Source organism: Lonchura striata, chromosome Z (assembly GCF_046129695.1).
Source record: "Lonchura striata isolate bLonStr1 chromosome Z, bLonStr1.mat, whole genome shotgun sequence".
NCBI lineage: Eukaryota > Metazoa > Chordata > Aves > Passeriformes > Estrildidae > Lonchura > Lonchura striata.
Genome location: NC_134642.1, coordinates 40,478,400 through 40,498,709, shown reverse-complemented (window position 1 = coordinate 40,498,709; position 20,310 = coordinate 40,478,400). Strand labels below are relative to the sequence as shown.

Sequence of the window (20,310 nt, the reverse complement as noted above, 5' to 3'; positions counted from 1 at the left end):
AACTGTGAAAATTGTGAGGTTCGAATGGTGTTGCCATTCTTACTCCTCAGAGAGTCCCTAAAGGAGAGGTTTGGTGTTTTTGCTGGAAGCAGAGTTATGGCAATTAGGACTGGAAGAGAAACTAAAATGTCCCATTCTCTTGTCTCCATCCTTAGTTGGGATAAAGCTCTTCTGTAGTCATGTCCCCCCAGCCCTTACCTAATATTGTCTAAAAACCCTATTCTTTCATCTGCACCTGTTCACTGCCCCATCAGGACAGCAGATGCTGTGCAGCGTGGGACAGGGAGAGGCAGGCCCTGTGGACTGGGGTGTCCATGTCTCAGGCTGTGCCACAGGGATGCTTCCCAACCATGTCCAGTCCCATGGCAGAGATACTACCCTGACTGCAAAGGGCAGGCATGAACTAAACAATCCAGTGCCGAACACAGCAAAGCAGGCAGCTTTTGCCATCATCCAAAGCTGGATTACAGCTGATGCTGTGACATCCTCAAAGAACAGGAAAAACAGGAGAGAATGGAGTTCAGGAATAGGCTGGAAAACAATGTTCTGTTTGCGTGTGGCAATGGATGAACCTGAAAAACAAATTAGTGAATAATTAAGGTGCATCCAGTGGTTGGTCTTTGCCTTTAATGTGCTACATGTCACAGCATGGAGAAGCTGGAAATGCTGGAGTGCAAGAAGAGGAGCTCCACTGCTATACCAGATTTTCCCTTTGTACCCCAAATCTTGGAAAATATCTAACAAGGCACCAGCTCTGAACAGAGCAGGGAAATAACTTTGGAGCGGGACTGTCCTGCTGTGTGCCTGCAGCCATGGTCCATACCTGAAGCTTGTGTTCATCAGTGCATTGGGAATGCCGATAACAAGGCATGGAGCTTAGCAGGGAAGTGATGGAATTTCAGTCACTTGGGTGCCTTTAAATGGAAGTTGTTGTGTTTGTCAAGATACACTCCTTAAAAATGAAGGTAACCTCCAGTCTGCATGGCCCAGGACAGCAATTAAGCAACATTTTCCAAGTTCCTTGCATTCCCTCCTGCAGGAGTTCAGGGCATCCTCTTGTAACCTCTGTATCCCACCCATGTGCTGCCTAGCTTCCCAAACATCTGCTCCTTCATCCAGCACACAAGGGCAGCTCCCCTGGGGAAGCACACCCAGCTGCAAGCCTTGGGCATCCCAACACCAGCGCAAAGCTGGATCCAGCCCAGGTCTGAGGAGTGGTGAGTACAGGTTAACACTGCCCCGGACCAGCCCTCAGCACGGGTGTACTATTGCTGCCTCTTGCACAAGTGCCTGGAAGGGTGCAGGGTGCCCAGACACATCTCAGCAGTGCACTGAGAGGTCACACCACCTGGCATCACCTGGCTCCAGGATGGCACTTGAGGAAGGGGTGATGGGCTGATGCCAATAGGAGAGGCTGTGTCCTGTGCCAGCCCACTCCCATAACCACTTCAGTATCCAGTGGCCTTAAAATCTCCATATTCTGTATGACTGTGAAATTCTCCTCCTCAGGATTTGGTATGGGTGTCATCCATCAGCAGCACAGACAGGGTGGTGACAGAGTGCTGAAGCAGGCAGTCACAGGCTTAGCAGATCATTACAGCATCTGCTGCTGCTGAACAACAGCCACCTGTCCCGAGTGGAACTTCTCCTCATGCCATCCTGGTGTTAAAACAAGTGCACTGCATTACTGTGTTTTGCTAGGCAGTTTTGCCCCAGGTTGCCTGCGGTCCTCACTGAAACTTCAGTGTCTCTTCCAGCTTTCTTCTCTGCAGCTGCACTCCAGGACTGTGTCCCAGTGTGGGGAATGGAGGTGTGGATCTAGCATCCAGTAGGTTCTCTGGGGATTTCAGCTGGCCCAATGAGCTCTCATCTGGGAGATTATTTTGGGTTTCCCTTTGCTAAATGGAGGGTGGAACACCTATGGCTCAGGGCAAAGCCACTGCTTTGGCTCATTGAGAAAATGCTGAGTGGGAACATCTGCACACATCCTGCTAAAATGAAGAGACAGTGTCAGCCAGGACTTGTGTGAAGTTTCTCCAGAAATCCCTGGGTCTGGTTGTCCAAGCCTGCCTTGTGTTTTCCCCTTAGCCTAGGGAAAAGCATCATACCTTCTGCATGAAGGTTAAAGGGCAGCCATATAGCCCCAGTCTCATGCCCTGCTGGGGACAGACCAACCCAAAGCCAAGGAGAGTGCAGTGCAGGGCAGGCAGTTCTCCCTTCCAGCACCATCTGAGCTGGGAGAAGACACTCTTCTGGGTCAGACCACCCATCCAGCCTGGACAAGCACAAAAACCCCCTGGGAAAGAGTGATCTGCTTTGGTTTTGCTTCTTCACTCCTTTCTCCATCTCTGAAGCCGCCAGAAGAAAATCCCTTCCCCAGCTGCTCAGAAGATGGTCTCTAATTGAGTGGAAAATGACTGGTACTTTCTTTTGCTGTCCTGAGCCCATGCTTTGCTGGCTGTTGTGCCAGTTATTATCAGCCAGCTATAAAGGGTCACTCTGCATTGTCATTTTCAGTGATGACTGGAAAAGTTTTTCCGGCCCTCTGGCCCCCATTTCCTATTGGAAAGAGATCCAGATTGCCTTCATCTTGTTCCTGCAAATTGTTTTCATAATTACATCTTCTGCAAAAGTATTTATATTAATAAAGGTGAGTATGAGGAGATCCTGCAGAGCCCTACAGACATCAGGGCTCCAGCCTCAGGGATGAGGAAAAGGGACTGTAGGGAAGAGGACCTGGAGGCAGAGGAAGATGCCAGGAGGAGTGAGGTGGTGTGTAAGAGCTACCACCTCCTTTATAGTGGCTGGAACAGCATGGGAACATTTTTGGCTGACTAGGATACAACCACACCTTCTTCACTTATGTTTCAGCCCAAGATGGTTTTTGCGTCCCCCAGGAAAGCCAGGACAGCACCACCACACTGCAGCCTCATCGCCATCTGGCCTCAGCACCTTTCTTCTCACAATCCTGGGGAAAAATGTGAGAAGATGCACAGCATTAAAAGGAGGAAGGCAACCTTGGATGGGGCCTTGCAGGTGTGGATACCTTCTTCAAATCTTCTGCCAATGCCTTTTGTGACCTTGAGAAGGTCATCTGATCCTTCCAACTCCAGCTCTGTGGCAATGAAGATGCAGAGCAACTCAGAGAGGCTGCATAATGCCCATGCCTGTATGAAATTCAGAGTCTTTGAACACAGGTGTACAGTTGCCTAAGCAGAAGGTCAGCTCAATTCATACTACTTAGGAAGGCAGAATTAAATTACCTAGACTGACATTTGGCTAAGATATGGAGCTTAATATCCCTCTGCTCATGGAAAATGCCAGGGGATATTTAATGGCCGCAAGGGATCCATTTTAGTGCTTGCTGGAGAGATGGGATGGGTGACGGGCTGCTCCATGCCACAGGGTCTCAGCTGCCTCTCTGAACCACCAGATTAATTTTGAGACATGTCTGACAACAGCCAGGGGCGATGGATAGCTAAAGACTCGCAGTTAAACACGAGTGTGCAGTGCCTTAAGGAGAAGCTTCTCCCTGATGTTCTTCTTGCACTCCAAGCTCTCGCTTAGACACAGCAGCCAAAAACCAAGCGGGAAGGACTCTGAGTAGCCTCCTGGCCAAGTCTCCTTCCCAGGAATGTCTGATGATGCTCCCTTAGCTCTGCAGGATAATATTACATCTGGTTTTATAGCCGCTTAACCAGTACTCAGCCTAATGCCCATCATCCATTATTATTATTACTATTACTGCTTTTATTACATTACTGCCTGCAGGCCCTCAGTGAGGACAGGGCTCTATTATGCTGGCTGATGTACAGCCAGACGGCCCCTGCCTCACCATGTACAGCCTGAATGGAAGCAGACAAAAGCTGGAGAAGGAGGCGCACTCGTCCCTGTCTGCAGGGTATAAAGGACCCTTTCAAGGTCAAATAGAAATCAGAAATCTGGACACAGCCTGTCTCTCCTCACTCCTCAGCTGGCCCCTGTAGGACCAGCCCAGGTGTTTCCTGTGATGAGCATAGTAGGATGAGATCTGTCCTAAGAGGTTTATCCCCTCTGGACTGGCTGCCAGTGGTATGGCCCTCTCCTGGCTGTTGTGTCCCTGCTGCCTTGGAAGGACATGGCAGGAACAGTTTTGGCTTTGTTTTGGAGAGATTGGCCCTGCTGTGCTCTCTAGCCTGGGCAGGACTCCTGTGGATGAGGGACACATGAAGAGGTACCAGGGACTTTTGGTTTTCCTGTTAGCCTGCAGTGCTGTTTGAAGGCTCATAGCAGCTGGGAACACAAACAGCCTTCCTCTGTGCACTAGCAACAGTGTCCAACTCACAGGAGAGGGTCTAGGGGTCACATCCCTGCAAAATGGGCAGGTGATTCCCACTTCAGCATGGGGCATTTTTTTTTTTTCTGACTTCCTTAAACAGTTACAGTAGCATTTCTCATTGCTGCCCAAGCACATTTGCCATGCCCAACTGAATTTAATCATGCCTTCAGGCTGGCATACTAAAAACCAGGGCCAGGCCCCCTGCATTACCCCAGGGAGTATCCATTGCATCTATCCCTAGCCCAGCACTTTTTCCCACTTCCTCGCTGCAGAGCTGCAGTTCACAGTCATCTGCATTCGTTCAGCCAAACAGACTTTTGTTTTGCAAACCCATCCTGCTGAGCCAATGCTGGATTTATACTTTTCCGTATGCATTTGGACTCCAAGTCCCTGTCGATGGAAGCTGATGTCCAGCCCCAGCCCTGGGATTCGAAGTGAGCAGAGGAATTGCAGAGCCATCTGGAGTAGCTCAGCACAGCACAGCCCCAGCAAAGTGTTTCTGCTGCCGAGGATAAATCTGTAAATGGAAAATTATGCCCCATCCTGCCACAGAGAGGAGCCTGTGGGAGTTGGGAGGTGGCACTAGGCACCTGTGGTCAGACTTACCAGCTCACCAGCCATTGCCAGAGCCTCTGGGAGCACCCTTTGACCCTGAAATGATATTGGGAAGGAGGAAGCTATCCAGCCCTGCTTGCACCTGCTGTGACAGAGGGAAGGTGAAAGCCAGGGTGGTGGTGAAGATGATGATGATAAAGGACTGCAGCAGGGTGTGTGCCAGGGTGATGAGCAAGAGGAGGCTGGAGAGACAGAGGAAATGGTGGGCTATGTCTTGGGGGAAACAGGTCCCACCAAGGTAGCTGAGCTGTGGCTTCACTTCAGCACCCTCTCTGCCTCACCTGCAGACAAGAAAGTGTGATCTCAAAGCATCACAGGCTGGTTTCACCTGAGAGGAGCAAGCAGTAGCAGTGCCACCATTATTCTGCAGCATGGGTGGCAGCAAGCAGCTCACATGTGACTGCACTTGCACCAGACTGGCCACAGATCAGCACCTGATCTCATTTGAGTGAGGGAAAGATGCCCTTCAACATACGGCAGGGCTGCAGGCAGGTGGTGAGGGAGCAGCTCACTCTCCACCACCTCCTTCCTCTCTCAGGAGAAGCAAAACCCCTGTGAGGGCATCACTTCCCACCCACAGCAGGTGAACCCTGGAGTCAGCATGGAGAAGACCTCTGACTGCAGGGCAGGAGCTCTGCCAGGCAGAGGGGAGCTCCCACAGCCCCACCATCCCTCCTCCATCCTTGGGAGGGGAGTTTGTTGCTGACATTTTGACAGGCTTCCACTAAAGACAGTCAGAGCCTGGGGACTATTGTTCAATCCAGAAATTTTCAGGTCAGGAAGGATCCACTTGCCTGCATGTGGACTTGGAAGAGTGTTAAGTGCCTTCCCAGGACAGGAAGTCTCAAGTGCATTGCTATTCTTGGAGCACACAGAGAGCCCTCATCCACCTCTGGCACAGCTGTGTGCCTAGCTCCATGTGTCCAGCTCCTTCCTGACCATGATTAAAGGATAAGCATGGGCGTACACAAATTTTTTTAGCTTTGCTATTGCAATTGGGAGTTTGAGCTGTCAGGATTTGATCAAGCCCTTGGCAAGGAGCAAGGACTGCTCTGCAACAGGCAGTGACATTCATCACAGCCTGTCTGTCATGAGCTTCTGGCACTCTTGAAGTAGCTGCAGCATCAAAGCACATTGCATAGCCCACAGACAATTAATATTCACCTGAAATACATGTCAAGTAGCAAGAAAATATTCCCATAGCCCAAAAGCAGAGCAGGGCAGTGAGAGAGAGAGAGCTGGAGTGGAAGATGACCAGGGTAATCCTTCCCCTTTAGTAAATACCATGTGCCAAAGCTTTGAATCCTCAAAACCCCAGCCCTAAGCCCAAGGGCCAAACTCTGTCAGATTATTGTGAGGCAAGTGGGATTGAATGTGTGTCAGTCACAGAAATCAGCAGTAGTGAGGGAAGAGCAAGATTTTGGCTTGGTGGGCTCCTCATCCTGATCCAATTAGCCCTGTGTAGGAGGGACGCTCTCTGCCCTGGCCCAGTTGTTTCCATGTGTCTCCAGTGCTGTCACCTCCTTAATGGTGGTATTTTGAGCCAGGACAGCCATATCACTGACCTGGACTACAAAAGATGATTTGCATCTAATTAGTTTGGGGAAAGGATGCATGTTAGCTGCTCCTCTTGGAAAGCACATGGTGCAAAGTCCAGACAGCTTTGCCAAGGGGTATAAAGGAAGTATGCCATATGCAAAGCTTTTCCAATTCCCCCTCTTTTCTTCTCTTACAGTAAAGCCAGACCCTCCAGAGAGTGTGGTGGCCAAACCTGTGCCTAATAACCCTCGAAGACTAGAGGTGTCATGGCAAAACCCCTCATCGTGGCCTGACCCTGAGTCTTTCCCACTGAAGTTCTTCCTGCGGTATCGCCCTCTCATCTTGGACCAGTGGCAACATGTGAGTGATGCTGCACTGCCTGGGATGCAAGAGAGAGGGGAGAGCTGGTGACTGGGAACAAGCTGCATTATAAAAAATTGTTCAGGGACAAAAAATATGTATATTTACTGCCCAGGCAACCTGGACCCTGTTCCTCTCCTTCTCTTTCTCATGGCTTTTCTCTTCCTCTCCACCTTTTTTGTAGCTCACACTCTGCCTACAAATGGCTCTGCAGCCTCTCCTGCTCTGCATTTTCATCCATGGCCCCTATCTACTTTCCATACATATGTTCTATATAAAACTTGCCAACGAGATGTAAAAGGCATTTAAAGTATAAATGTCACCACATTTAAATGCGCCTCTGCCACATTTAGATTTTGAACTGGAGATAAAATACCGCTCACCATAACTCAGAATACAGTCACCGAGCAATTGCTGAGATGTTATCGTATTTCCTACTTTTATTTCTTGTTTCTTAAAAAAAAATAGTCAGTGAAATCCTTGGTAGCCTGGAGGACAGATTTCATTTGTTACTGCAGAAAGATAACAAACAGGATTTTTTTTATTTTTTAAAAACTCTGTGTGCTGCTTTTATGCTGAAGTTGTGTAGGAAAGCATTCTGTGGCTAGAAAGGAGGTGTTGCTGCTCTGGCATAGCTCATCCAGCATCCCTTCTGTGCCCAAGCTGGGCCAGTTGAGAGCTAGTTAGGTACTTTTCTTGATAAAGAATTTTGCTAAAAAAACCAAAAGTGAAATAAGAGTCAACACTGGGTCCCTGGGCACCTGCATCAAAGAGCCAAATGGGATTTTCTTCCAGCCAGCACTTCCTGGGGAGAGAAATGTGGAAGGATGGATGGGAGTCCTTGCTCGTGGCTCTGTGAGTTGTCTTGGTGACTTTTTGATTTGCTTGGGCTTTTTGTTGAGGCAGCACCACAGGTTGTGTCTTAGATTGCAGCCTTTGCTGATGGCTCTGAAAATAAGAGGGTTTTCCTGCTTGCCTCCTTGCCTTTGCTTCTTTTCTAATAGTGGGAGAGCATCTGTGGAGCATCCAGAGGGGTTAGAAAGCATAGACGGAGTTTGGCTATTAGTTTTCTGTAAGTATTTTTTTTTTTTATCTGGGGGAGGAATGCTCAGACTGTAGAAGCTGTGTAAAAAGGGGAAGATTTAGTGGGAACTGCCACACACAACATTGTTTTTGTCCCAAGGTGTGTGATTGTTGTGAAAAAAGCTGATGGTTTTACCCTGCCACAGCCTGATCCAGCCAAATACCCTGGTTTGCACCCAAAAATGGTGGGGTAGCCACTGAGCTACCTCCTACCTCAACACCCTCGGAGTGGCTGGTCCCTCAGTTACTGGGTGTGGGTTACCATAATTTCAGTGTCAAGACATGCCAGTCCTTCCTGGCAGAGCCCTGAGAGGATGCTGTGGCCTCTCCATCAGTGCCCCGAGGCAGGCAGTGACAGTGGGAAATACATGGAGGTGTTAGTGACACTGGTGGCAGGGCCAACCTAGTTGGTAAAGGCAGTTCTTAGGCAGTAAGAACTTAACTTCTTCTGTGTAAAAATACTCTGAGGTGCAGAGAGACCTCAAGTACCAGCTTTCCTGGTGGGTACAAGGATGGCTGGGAAGGGTTTCATTTCCCAGCATTTCAGGAAGGTGCAGCAGTCCTGGGTACAGCTTTTAATCAATATTCCCTTGCAAGAGACATGTTCCTCATCACTGACTGATGGAGAAGAGCGTTTGGGGAATAATTTGCTCAGTGAGCAAGTGCAAGCATTCAGTGAGTGAGGTGCCAGCCTTGTTTTCTGACTCCCTACCCTGCTGGCTGGGTAATGAAAAATCTGATTTGTGGATGATTTGAGGAAAACTGCCACTATTCATCAGATGAATTATTTGCGAAGCCTAATTCAATCATTTCCCAGAGAAAGGCAGTGCTGCAGCAGCTGGAGCTGCTCTGACCCCAGACCCCACTGGTACATTCAAGCTGCTTAGCCCAGCTGAGCACCCTGCAAACGCAGGTGTTTGTACCTAAAATTAACCCCACCAATGTCAGCATGCTGGGAGCATGCCCAAGTCTCCCTGCACTCTTTGTTTGACATTACCTGTTGTTATTTTGGAGGGTGTCTCTATTCCCCCAAATCGAGACAGAAAAGGGAAGGACATGGTTTGATGGGTCCAAGCCTAGCTCATCTGTCCCTCTTGTCCTGCAGTAGTGGTGTTGGGTCTCAGCTCAAAGGGATGACTGCCCTGAGAAAGGATGAGGTGTGCATGAGGGTGTCTTAATTCTTGTCAAGGTGCAGGTCTCTTGCCACAAGCTGCTCCCCATCTTGGCTCTTGCTGTCCCCACAGGCAGTTGGCACAGAGAAGTCCTTGCTTTTTATGCCCACACAACCTGCGCGCTGACAATGGGGCAGCTTGAAGCTCAGTGGGGAGAGGAGAAGTCCCGGCCAACAGGCAAGATGAGTTGGGTAGCATCATGTTCTGACATGTCCCTGTCTGCCCAAGGTCCACAGGCTGAGCCCTGACCCTGCCACCTTATGGCAACCCTGCTCTGCACCAGCCGTGGGTTTGAAGCATGTACTTGGCAGCCCTGTGGAAAGGCCAGCATCCCTGCAGGAGAAAACCCACAAAGGAACATCAAAGGCTGCCCAGAGACAGAATATCCATGCAGGCCCTGCTCACACATGGCTCACACTTCTTGGCAGAAGAAGCAGCTCTTCTTTCACCTCACCACCTCCCATTATCTTTGCAGGGTCTGATTTATGCACAGCACCTCGGCAGGCAGGACCAAATGAGCACTAATAGGATCAGATGGATGTCGAGCTGTCGAATACCATAGGGCCTGATTCAATCAGCGTCTGCTTTCTTCCAGTCTCTTCCTTTCAGGATTTTAATAATGCCAGGGCTTGGCACCAGAAGATGAAGCCATCCATGGCGGGAGTAGTGGATCTTATTGAGACTACCACTATGTGAGCTGGCCTCTGGCAGTTTCCCCTCTGCCAGAGAAAGCTAGGTGATGCCAGACTCAAGCAACCCACACCATGAAACAATCTCTGGGGCTGACCCAGTGGTGGGGAGAACACCCTTGTCACCTTCCCAGTGCTTTGCAAATGGGGTTTGAGCTCCAGCATGCCATTTACAATCCCTTTACCCTGCTCAGCAGCACCTTTCCACCCGGACCACTTAGCAGCTTTCATGTTGCCATTTACTCTGGAAATTATGTTGATGTGCTCTAGGAATTATTATCATGGAAGGATGATGGGTTTCCACATGGACATGCAGTGAAGGATATGCCAGATCGTGCCACCTCACAGCAGCTCCCTTGACCCTGGGCACAAGCATTTTGTAGCTGTTGGGGTTGCAGCTATGTCACATCATGTCACATCATGTGGCCAAAGACTCCCCTCCACCTCACCAGCACTGAGCTCACTCTGAAACTCAAGCAACTTTAAAATCATACTCCTCCCTTTCTGGAAGAGGGGCTAGTGGTTTCTCTGCTGCCAGAAGAGAGATGGATATTTGTAGCCTAAACAGGTTTTTTATTCTCTCGTTTTGGCAAAATCTCCCCTTCTGTCTCCTAAATATAAAACATTAAATGTTTAGGGTATCCTTTATTTTTCTCCCGCTTTTAAGTTTGTAATTCAAGCCAGATTAGCATGGTTTCCTCTTCTGTTTTATAGCCCCATCCTGGCCCCAAGCGAGCTCCCCTAATGCTCTCAGATGTTCCTCTAATGGCTTACCTAGGCTGGAACTGGATACCCTTTCCTAATGGATTGCTAATAGCCTGTTTCTGGTTTTACAGGCTCCTTCAGTTAACTCACAACAGCAGCGACTGCCGCACTCACACATGCGATCTCCCTGCGAGCACATCTGCACGCTCACCCCTACACGCAGGCAGGTGGCCAGACACCATCCTGAGCATCTCTGGGGAGCCATGGGCAGGTCTTGCACCCAATTTGCTCCCTTCTCATGGCATTTTCTGGAGCAGGATCCCCCCTTTTAGCAGATTTCGGAGGGATATCACATGAGCTGAGCACTTGCCAGCTCGATGCACATTCCAGGAATGTGGCAAGGCTCAAGAAGGTATTTCTTATGCAGCGTCAGAGCTGGTGGCCAGACTGAGGGAGGATTTCCTACTGTGGGTTGCCAGCAATTTGCAGATGCCGTAGTGAAGTCTAATTGAACCCATTGGCTGCACTGACAACATGAAATGTTAACGAACCGTGAGGCGGGCTGCACCTCAGATCTTGAGATTTGCAGTAAAAGGTCATGAGATATTTAAAGCTAATAATGTGGTTAAGTTCTCTCCTTCCTCTTTTGCGTTGGAAGCATTAGGGCCATGTTCGTGAGCATTTGCAAAGGCTGGAAGGGTCCTTCTCTGGAAGTGCAAGCAGAAGTGGTCTCACCATCACAGGATTTTAGGAGATGGGGCAAAAAAAAAAAAAAAAAAGCCCACGCAGACATCTGTGCTTGCTCTGATGCAGTTAAATGATGGGGTTTTGGGGACAGGAATGAAAAGTTTGTGGGTATTACCAAATACTTAGTGTTGGGTTTGTTGGTGCAAGGACGGCATTGTTCCCTGGACTGACCTCCCTCATCCATATTGGAAGTGGCTGCTAGGGTGGGCTCAGGATTGTTTCTCAGGGCAAAGCAACATTTTTTCATCAGAGAGGTGAATCTTACACGCTGTCTCTGGAAGTTCCTGTCTTGGAGCAGCTTGAAATAGCCTGAAGTGTGAGCTAATGCATGTATCCTGTCTGTGATGGGCAAGGAGAGGATGGAGCAAGCAGGGTAGGAAGGCAATTAGTGCCACTGCCTGCCACAGCAGCATCCCTGCTGGCACAGTTGCAATGTCACTTTGCAGCAGGAGTGCCTCTTTGTGCCCATTTGCATCACCCTTTGCCTCTGCTGCTTTGCCTGCACTCCCCCTCTTTGCAAGGCAATCTTGGCAGGGAGGTCACCCTGAGCAAGCTAGGTTACAGCTTCACGGCTGGTAGCTTTTATTGCAGCATTTCTCTCCCTTCCCCTCCTGTCAGCAAAGTCAGTGATTAAAAAAGAAGGGGGAGAAAATCCAAAGAATTAATAGGTGGGAGCAAAATATTTAGGTTGTCATAATGTCACTCACATCTCAGCGTGGGGCAGACAAGGCTGGAGCAGAGATTTTCTCAGAGGAGGGTGGAGGTGGGAAATGCCCAGAAATCACCTTTTCAGGGACACAGCAGGTTCAGGACCCTTGGCTGGCATTGCCTGGATGGTCTCATCCCCCTTGGAAACTGCTGGTGACCTAAAAGTACTGAGCACCGGCCGGCTGTAAAGATTACAGAGTGCAGCAGAATACTCACATGTGCACGTCCTCACCTGCAGGCTCACACAGCTAAAAGCAGGTAGGAAGGTGTTGACAAGCCTAACTTTCCATGCCCACATGCAGACCACACCAGGCAAGTGTCAGTGCTCTGCCATGCCCATGCACAAGGTGCTTTCACCCTCAGCCCACTGTATCAGCATGCTAAAGGCATCTGCAGGCAGCATATGCCAGTGCCAGCTGGGTTAGAGTTGTTGCTGAGTGCCCTCAGCATCCCTGATCCTATCTTCCCCAGAGCCACAAGCAAAAGTGACTTCTGTTGTCACTTGGCAGGAGGGGGCCAGCACATCTGGAGAAAGTTTCCTGTTAATTTGTTTTCCTGTAACAACCCCCACTTTCAAAGATGGTCCTTATTTTGAGCTAGAAGGGATTCATTCAGCTGCATCTGGTGTGGCACAGCCCAGGCTGCAGAGGAGCCCTGTGATAGCTCATCCTCCCAGATCCATAGCAGGACTGGGCTCTGTGCAGCACCACAGCTGCCTTTCCAGGAGGGGGTGACAGCAGAGAGCCCAGTTCAGACCCTGCTGGAGTGGCTCTTCCACTATGTGGCTGACAAAGAATAAGAGGGGGTCACTAATTTTTCCCAACTTTTGGTTATCCCAGTGTCCAGGTAGAAAGTTTTGTCTAGGGTTATACCAACTGATTCTTGTGGCTCTGAAGAAGGAGGCAGTATCTGGGGGTACCTTTGTTAGTAATCACTGTCAGACATATTTGCTCTCCAGGCATGGCTTTCAAAGGGAAAAGTAAAACATTTATTTTCCATATGGTGACATCTTTTCTCAAGCTTCACTGTCCATTTGCAGTGACCATCCTGAACTTCCCAGTGCCAGGGCAGTTTATTTGGGGATTACTCCTGGTTTTGGTTTATCTTGTTCCCCAGGACAGGCGGGAGCCCTGCTGAGATCCCCCTGCACTTGCAGGGACTGAAGGCACCCGAAACAGCAGCTGTTTGTGTATCTGAGTCCCTGCAAAGCTCATTGCAGCCCAGTGGCAGGATCCGGCCCTTGCTGTGGGGAAAAGTGGCTGCGAAATAGAGCTCACTGTGTGTCACATCCCTATCCCAGTTCCAGTTTCCCCCAGCATCCAGTATAACTCGAGTAGTATCCAAGGCTGCAAGGATGCCAGATATTTGGCAGTTCCAAGTTATGCTCTTAGAAGAGGTTTCTTCCCATGACTGCTGTGGGTAGCAAAGGCTGTGTAAGCACATTATCTTCATCTTACAATAGCCAGGGAGGGTGCTTATTTTATTTTGGGGATTAAAAAAATCTAGTATCTAGGCTTGATACAGCACCTGGGACAGGTGCATGGTCACTGTCCTGTCACACACAGAGATAGTTCATCCCTGCCTTGGGACAGAAGGGCACCAGTCCTCATCTCCATACTGCCAGTGGAGCACTCCCTTCCCACTCTAGGAGCTGCACTGAAAAGCAGGAGGTGTCAAGGAATGGAAAACAGCCACTGACACCACAGGGGAGCCAGCAAACACATTTTCATGTGGGATGCAGAAAAGGAGGCATCTGATTCCCCCTTCTCCCCCTGCACCTCCTTCCAAGACACACCAGCCCCCAACCCACCTGTCAGGGCAGAGGAGGGTGGTGTTTTCTTCCCTGCCCCCCTTCCCCATTCCTTCCAAAGACCATCTGGTTTTCAGACCTGCCCATGCATCACCCTATTCACAAGTAATTGCTACCTGGTCATCACCCTGGACCAGGAGCAGAGCCTGGGTGGGAACAAGGCACAGTGATATTTTTTTACTGCCAGGGTGGGCTGGGGGCCATAGGAGCAGGATGAGGGGAGCTCAGACAGGATAATAGCTTCCCTAACTCCTGATGTGCTGAGCACTGTGAGACAAGGACACTAGTCTGCAGGCAGGGACTGGAAGATGGTAGGCATGGGTGTTGGAGTGTGTGTGACCACTGTGGATGTCCCCAGGCCTCCAGCCTGTGCAGGAGGGACCAGCATGGACAGGGGGAAAGCCAAGTGGCAGGCAGTCCTCTCCTCAGCCTGCCCTAAGAGTCTGTCTCCATCCCAACAATGTGGTGCTGGCCCACGTGCTCATCCTGGTGCTTGGGACTGTGGGTGGGCACTCAGCAGCTCTATAATCTTTCCAAGAAGGAATGTGGGGGTATGTGACCATGGAAGGGAATGGGATCCCAGCCCATGCTGTCCTCAGCAAGCTGTCATCTGAATTACTGGGTTCAAGGGCTTTTTTTTTTCATTTCTCTCTCCTGTCTCTCTCTCTCTCTTTCTCTCTTTTTATTTTTTTTTCCCCAATGCTAATAGTTCTGCATTGCACTGGCTACTGATCCCTCATTAATCTGGGCAGAACTTCACAGCTAGTCAGAGTGACTTTTGGCAGGTGCACAAAGGCAGGCAGTGACACACAAACCCCCACCCCAGACAAAAAATTACCATGCACAGCCTTCCTCCAACTTTTGTCTCTGTATGGCGAGGACATGGATTAAGGAATTTCTCCCTCTGCCTTTGATGATGTGTGTTCACCCGTCCCCCCACAGCCTCCACAGTGTGTCTTCTCCCAGTTCTGTCTCTCCCTGTCTGTATCCAATTGGACCCAATCCTGTTGTGCTTTCCCATTTGTTGTGGCACTTCACCCACCCAGTAGCTTTCTCCCCACCATGACAAATGCTGGATATATCTGTAGCTGCCCAGCTCAGAAGTTCTACATCCAGAGGTTGTGTGGGGAGAGATCAATGATATCATCCGTGTTTTCTCTTTTTAACTGCTGTATAAAGCTGAGCTTAGAGCAACACCCTCCCAGGTCCTACAAGGAAGGTCTGGGTCCTGGAGGGACATTCCCCCTACCCAGGCAAGGCACAGATTTAACCCCATTGTGCCTGTGACACCCCACCTACAAAGACTGAGCTGCTGATTGTGGGTGGGAAGAAGCAGGAATTGCTCCCAAGGGAAAGCTGGGAGAGATCTTGGGATGGGGAAAATGGGATCCTGATGGGAAAGCAGCCTGGCCACGTCATAAGGACCTTAGTAGGGCTGGCCGACCTGCAGCCTGCTTGGTGCAGGTCTCAGGGAGGAGCCAGGAGGTTCAGAGAATGCTGGAAGTCTTGGATAGAGTTATACCACCAGCTGGATAAGCCCAGAATGTCCCCATTCTGCAATTCCAAGCCATAGCCCAGCACAGAGCAAGTCAAGCCAGCAGGGTGTTGGCAGCTGACCCTGTGAGGTTTCATTTCATTTAATTATCATCAGGAATGAACTTGATTCCCTTGGCATTGCCATCTACACTGGTAGGTGCCTCCAAAGAGCTCCCAGGGTGGCACAGAGAGCCTCACTGTGCCAATACACTCCAGGAAGATGCCCTGCCTAGCAGACCAGATGATTCATAACCTAGTTTGTCTCCTGCCTACCCACCTCAAGGTGTCTGGGCTCCCAGTGGCTGTGAGGGAGACCAGTCAGGCCTGCATCCAGATGTGCTCCAGATGTGGGGCTCAGGTCGGGTGGCAGGAGCAGCTGGGAGTGCAGAGCCCAAAGGCTCTGATGTTGTGGAAGTGGGAATAGGGAAGGAAAGGCTTTCACTTGGAGCAAGAAAGCAAAAATGCCCCTCCTCCTGTTAGGAATCCCCCAGAGTGACAGTAAAAGCCTGGAGGGGGCTGCAGCTTTCACAACAAAGGGATTGCATCTGTGCTCGGCTGTTGCATGTGCTGCACAGAAGGGACAGGAAAAGGGCTGGTTCTTTCTCAGGGTGAGTTCCTGCTTTTAAGGTGTGCAAGCTGTGATGGGGTAATGGCACTGACCATCTAGTATGCACACCATTCCTTGTGTGTGTATAGCCACACTGCCAGGGCAGCCTCATCCCACAGGTGCATTGGCCCAGGTACCTCCTGGGCACTCCGTAGTGCAGCCCTTCCTCCCTCCCTCCCATGATTCTGTTCCTGACCTTCTCCTGGGTGGCTGGGGACATGTGGAGGACCCCACACATGTAGCACCAAGAAGCTGCCCCCACCCATGGACGTGATGCTCGCCCTGCTAGAGGCCCTGGCTGTGCACTGGTGCTCACAGGTGGGCTGTGTCAGTCCCACTCCACCCCTCATGTTGTGGCATCTTTATTAGAAAAGTGTCTGGGCAGGAGTGGCCTATGTGCCCCCTAAACCACACACAGAGCAGAGGGGTACTCAAGTGGGCAGCATGTTGGTCCTCAGTCTCAGAGATGGGGTGGAGGGCAGTATCCCACTTAGCCTCTGCCAGATACTCTTGCCCTGGTCACTTGGATGCTGAGCCCTCCCCTTCTGTCAGCCACATGTGTTTGCTCACCAAGATTGGTGCCATCGGGGTGCATTTCGCTGAGCACCTGCATCCCTCTGTCCTGGAGCCAAGCTCCAAGTGGATCAGAGATCCCTTGGAAGGTTAAATGGAGTTAAACCATTGCACTTTACAACACAAAGGATGGCAGGGTCTTCTACATCTCAGACAGCAGTGACAATGGGACAGAGAGAATGGTTTCTAGGAAGGATGTCTGGACAAAACTTGATACTTGTCCAAGGGCCCAGCTGGAGGGGATGCAAGCCAAAACAATGGGATGCCAGCAGGCATGGGAGCAGACTGGCCAGAGGTGTTGCTGGTGGGGAAGCCTCCTCCCAGCACTGGCAGTGGTGCCCTGAAAGCGCATTGTACATCCCAGCCACTGCCTGCAATATCCAACTCCCAGTTGCCCTAACATGTCCAAGGGAGCCCGGACACACATCTGCTAGTTTCTGGTGACCTCTAGAGGAAGTTGCTCCACTCTGACATCGTGAGTTTGGGAGTGGAACCAGGTCTTTAGACATTTAATGAAGCTGCAGCTGGAGCATCTCCCTCTACTTCCCTCTTGTGCCTCTGCCCACAACGCCTCAGTATTTCCAAAACTGCTGCAAAAGCTAAAAAGACTGATTGCCTTACACCTCCTGGGGACTCTTCTGACTACCCTCCTCTCCCCACTGCTGCCCTCAGGTCGAGCTGTCGGATGGGACCTCGCACACCATCACGGACGCTTACGCTGGCAAGGAATACATCATCCAGGTGGCAGCCAAAGACAATGACATTGGCACGTGGAGTGACTGGAGCGTGGCTGTTCATGCCACCCCCTGGACAGAGGAGCCTAAGCATCTCACCACGGAAGCCCAGATCACAGGTAAGAGCCTCCTCCCAGTACAAACAGGTTTCCTCCAGGAGGAACCAAGGACTCTGGACTGAATGATCTCCTCTTTGGCTCCATGCAAGTTTTGCCCACAGCCAAGGATAGCCCCCAAACACCCGTGGAGCTGCAACCCTTCATCCTGCACTCTACCCCACCCTGTTGCCCTGCCAGCAGGTGCAGTAGAATGCTGACTCAGCTCACCTGGGTACACCATCCTTCTTACCAGGATACTTGGGCCAGGTCAATGAGGCTGGCCATCGTAGTTGTTGTTGTTGTTGTTGTTGTTGTTGTTGTTGTTGTTGTTGTGGTTGTGATTGTGGTAGTTGTTGTTCCCTGGAGTTATGTCTTGCTCCAGCCCTCCTTCCCCTCTCCAGTCCTACCCACTCCACATCTCTGATCCCTCACAATAGCTCAAAGGGACACCAGTTCAAAATAAAAGCCACCAAGTTGACAAGTCTGTTTCTAGGAAAAAGCTGGGACTGTGTCCAAATGGGTATTATCAGCCTTCTGTTTCCCAGAAAGGATGGAGCAGACCCTGCACTGGTTTCCTTGACTCCTATGCAGAGAAACCACCCCCTCCTTTTTTAAAACAGCACCTGGTAGAGCACCTGGATATTCAGGCAGCAGCAGGGATTCACAGCCCTGCCACCATTCCCAGGTGGATAAACCTCTACAAGGAGTGCAGGAACACCATGCAGCAGTGCTACTGTCCACATTTTGGTTTTGCTTCTATTCCCACTTGCCATATGCTAAATGCGAATACCCCTCCCAGTGTCACCTGCCCGCTCCCTGTGCAGGCACACATGTGTCCCTCACATGTATTCCTTGCACACGCATCCCTGCACACGCAGCCTGGTGCTGCCAGGCAGGGCTGATGCGGGACACCCCAGCTCCAACGCTGTGACACCTCAGTGGAGTCTGAAAGATGCTGAGATAGCCTCTCTGGTCCCCAGACATCAGCTGAGATTGTCTGGCCAGGGACATGCTGGGGCCAGCTGTATGTGGCCAAAGTTGCCCCTGCCTGACTGCTCATCCAAGCACTCCCTGCAACCCTGCAGCCCTCTGCAGGCATAGACAATCCATCTGGTTCAGAACAAAGCAGGAAAAACCTTGTGAGCCAGCCCAGCAGATGCAACCTGCTGTGTGTGGCATGTTCTGTGGACGAGGGATGTTCTCAGCTGAGCACTGGTGGCTCACTGTGACTTCTTAGCTAAAATTCCCACAGAGCTGGTGCATAGAGTGGCTCAGCTGGTCAGGATGGGATGAGAAGAATGCCCAGCTCTGCCTAATGGCAGAAACATCTCCAAGCAGTAGATCCACTGTCACAGCCAGGAAAGTCTTGTGGATCACACCATCCCTTGAATCATCCCTGCCCTCTAACTCAGCCCCAGTGTGGCATAGCACTGAAAAGGGCAATTTGGGGCCAGGTCCTATCCACACCAGCAGAAGATCAGGGCTGCTCATATGGAATGAATCCCAGGGTATCCCAGCTCCCCTCACCATCCACTCTCCTTTCTTGCAGAGACAACAAGCGCTAGCACCTCCTCTTTCATGGCACCACCCACAACTAAGATCTGTGACAAGGGGGCTGTGGTGGGCAGTGGAGCTATGGCAGTGTGTTGGACAGCTGGACTGGTTGTGGCTGCCTATAGTGTCTTCTTTATTTAGTGAGTATCTCCCAAATCTGAGATATAAGAGACAGGAGGTGGGTGCTGGGATGGGGCAGGGATATGGGGACCCTCAGGGTTCTAATGTGGTTGGGAAGGGGCTGCTCTGGCTGGACTGTGGGTGAAGGGCATTGAGAACAAGTCCTGTGGGTTTTTCTTGTAGTTTTGTAAATGCACCAAGCCTGACTGCTTTTCCAGATGGATATTGGGCTAGAGGTCTCAAAAATGGCTTTTCAAGCAAAGTTGGCAAAGTGGTCACTCTTTGATGCCTCGTCCTTAGCAGCCCTCTCTCATCCTCTATGCTGATGTTTTTATGAGGCAAAGAAAACAAATGGAAATCTAAGGCCTTTGCTTAATGATGAAAGAAAAATTGTCCGAGATGAAAAAAATTCAGATTACATCTCAAAAATGTCCTTAATTTAGCTTAGGATGGACTTGGCAGCCTGGAGAGCCATGAAACAACCCTCTCCTCTACAGACCAAGGCTGCTGCCTCATGGGTGTCATACCCAAATGCCCTTTTACTGTCCCCATATTGCCCAAGGCCGGGGATGGATCCTGGAAGCAGCCACATGTATCCCTTTTGGGAGATAAAGGACAAGCCACCCATCCTTTGGTGCCCACAGATAAGCCCCTTGTGGGCACGGGGTTCTTTGCTCCCCTCTGACAGTGTCATCTCATGTGTGACACCAGGAGAGGTGGTGGCATGCAGCCAGGGGAGGGTGGGCATGGCCTAGGCTGGGGAGGAGGAGGTGGAAATGATGTGTTTGGGTACCTGAGTGAATTTCCCCTGTGGAAATTCTGCTGGGTGTGTCCCAGCGGTGACTGAGCAGAGCTGAGTTTGGAGCGACACGGTGACCCTTTGCTCCCCGCTTGCAGATCTCCATCTGTCCATCCACCACAGCCCAGCGCAGACACCTCCCCACCGCCCGCCGCCCGCCGCCCGCCGCCCCGCTCCCGGGTTGAGTCTCTTAGCTCTTCGATTTTGCACACGTTGAGGACGTATCACGCTTCTCACCGCCACTTCGGAGGAGGACAGAGCTGCTGCCGTCCCCCGGGGAGCCGCAAGATCCTCTCCCAGCCCGGAGCGAGGAGCCCCATCTCCGTGCCCCTTTCCTCAGCCAAGTGAAGCGAGCCCGGGCCCCGCGCGCAGCTGGGGGCCCCACTCATACAGCTGAACCCCCCCACGCCAAAGACGTGCCCGCCGCCTGCGCGGCCGCGCACCGAGAAAAGGGGATATGAAAACGGGGGGGTGGTGAGGGGAATGATGCTCCAAGCTGTGTACCCCCTCATGGCAGAAGGGGGTCACCCAAGGACTGGACTC

The 20,310-nt window shown here is 50.9% G+C and overlaps 1 protein-coding gene across 6 annotated transcripts in view; it reads left to right on the top strand.

The window, feature by feature from the left end:
* CNTFR (ciliary neurotrophic factor receptor) overlaps positions 1 to 19,931 on the top strand; it is a 198,318-nt gene extending 178,387 nt beyond the window's left edge. For 5 of the 6 annotated variants that reach the window (XM_077790348.1, XM_077790349.1, XM_021554696.3 and 2 more), the window contains 4 exons: positions 6,669 to 6,832; positions 17,135 to 17,315; positions 18,844 to 18,988; positions 19,866 to 19,931. In XM_077790348.1, the coding sequence (XP_077646474.1) occupies positions 6,669 to 6,832; positions 17,135 to 17,315; positions 18,844 to 18,988; position 19,866 (491 nt within the window). In that variant the 3' untranslated portion in view covers positions 19,867 to 19,931. Of the gene's footprint in view, positions 1 to 6,668; positions 6,833 to 17,134; positions 17,316 to 18,843; positions 18,990 to 19,865 lie in introns of those variants that run through there. The other variant, XM_077790350.1, reaches the window with a different exon arrangement.
* The last annotated feature ends 379 nt before the right edge of the window (positions 19,932 to 20,310 follow it).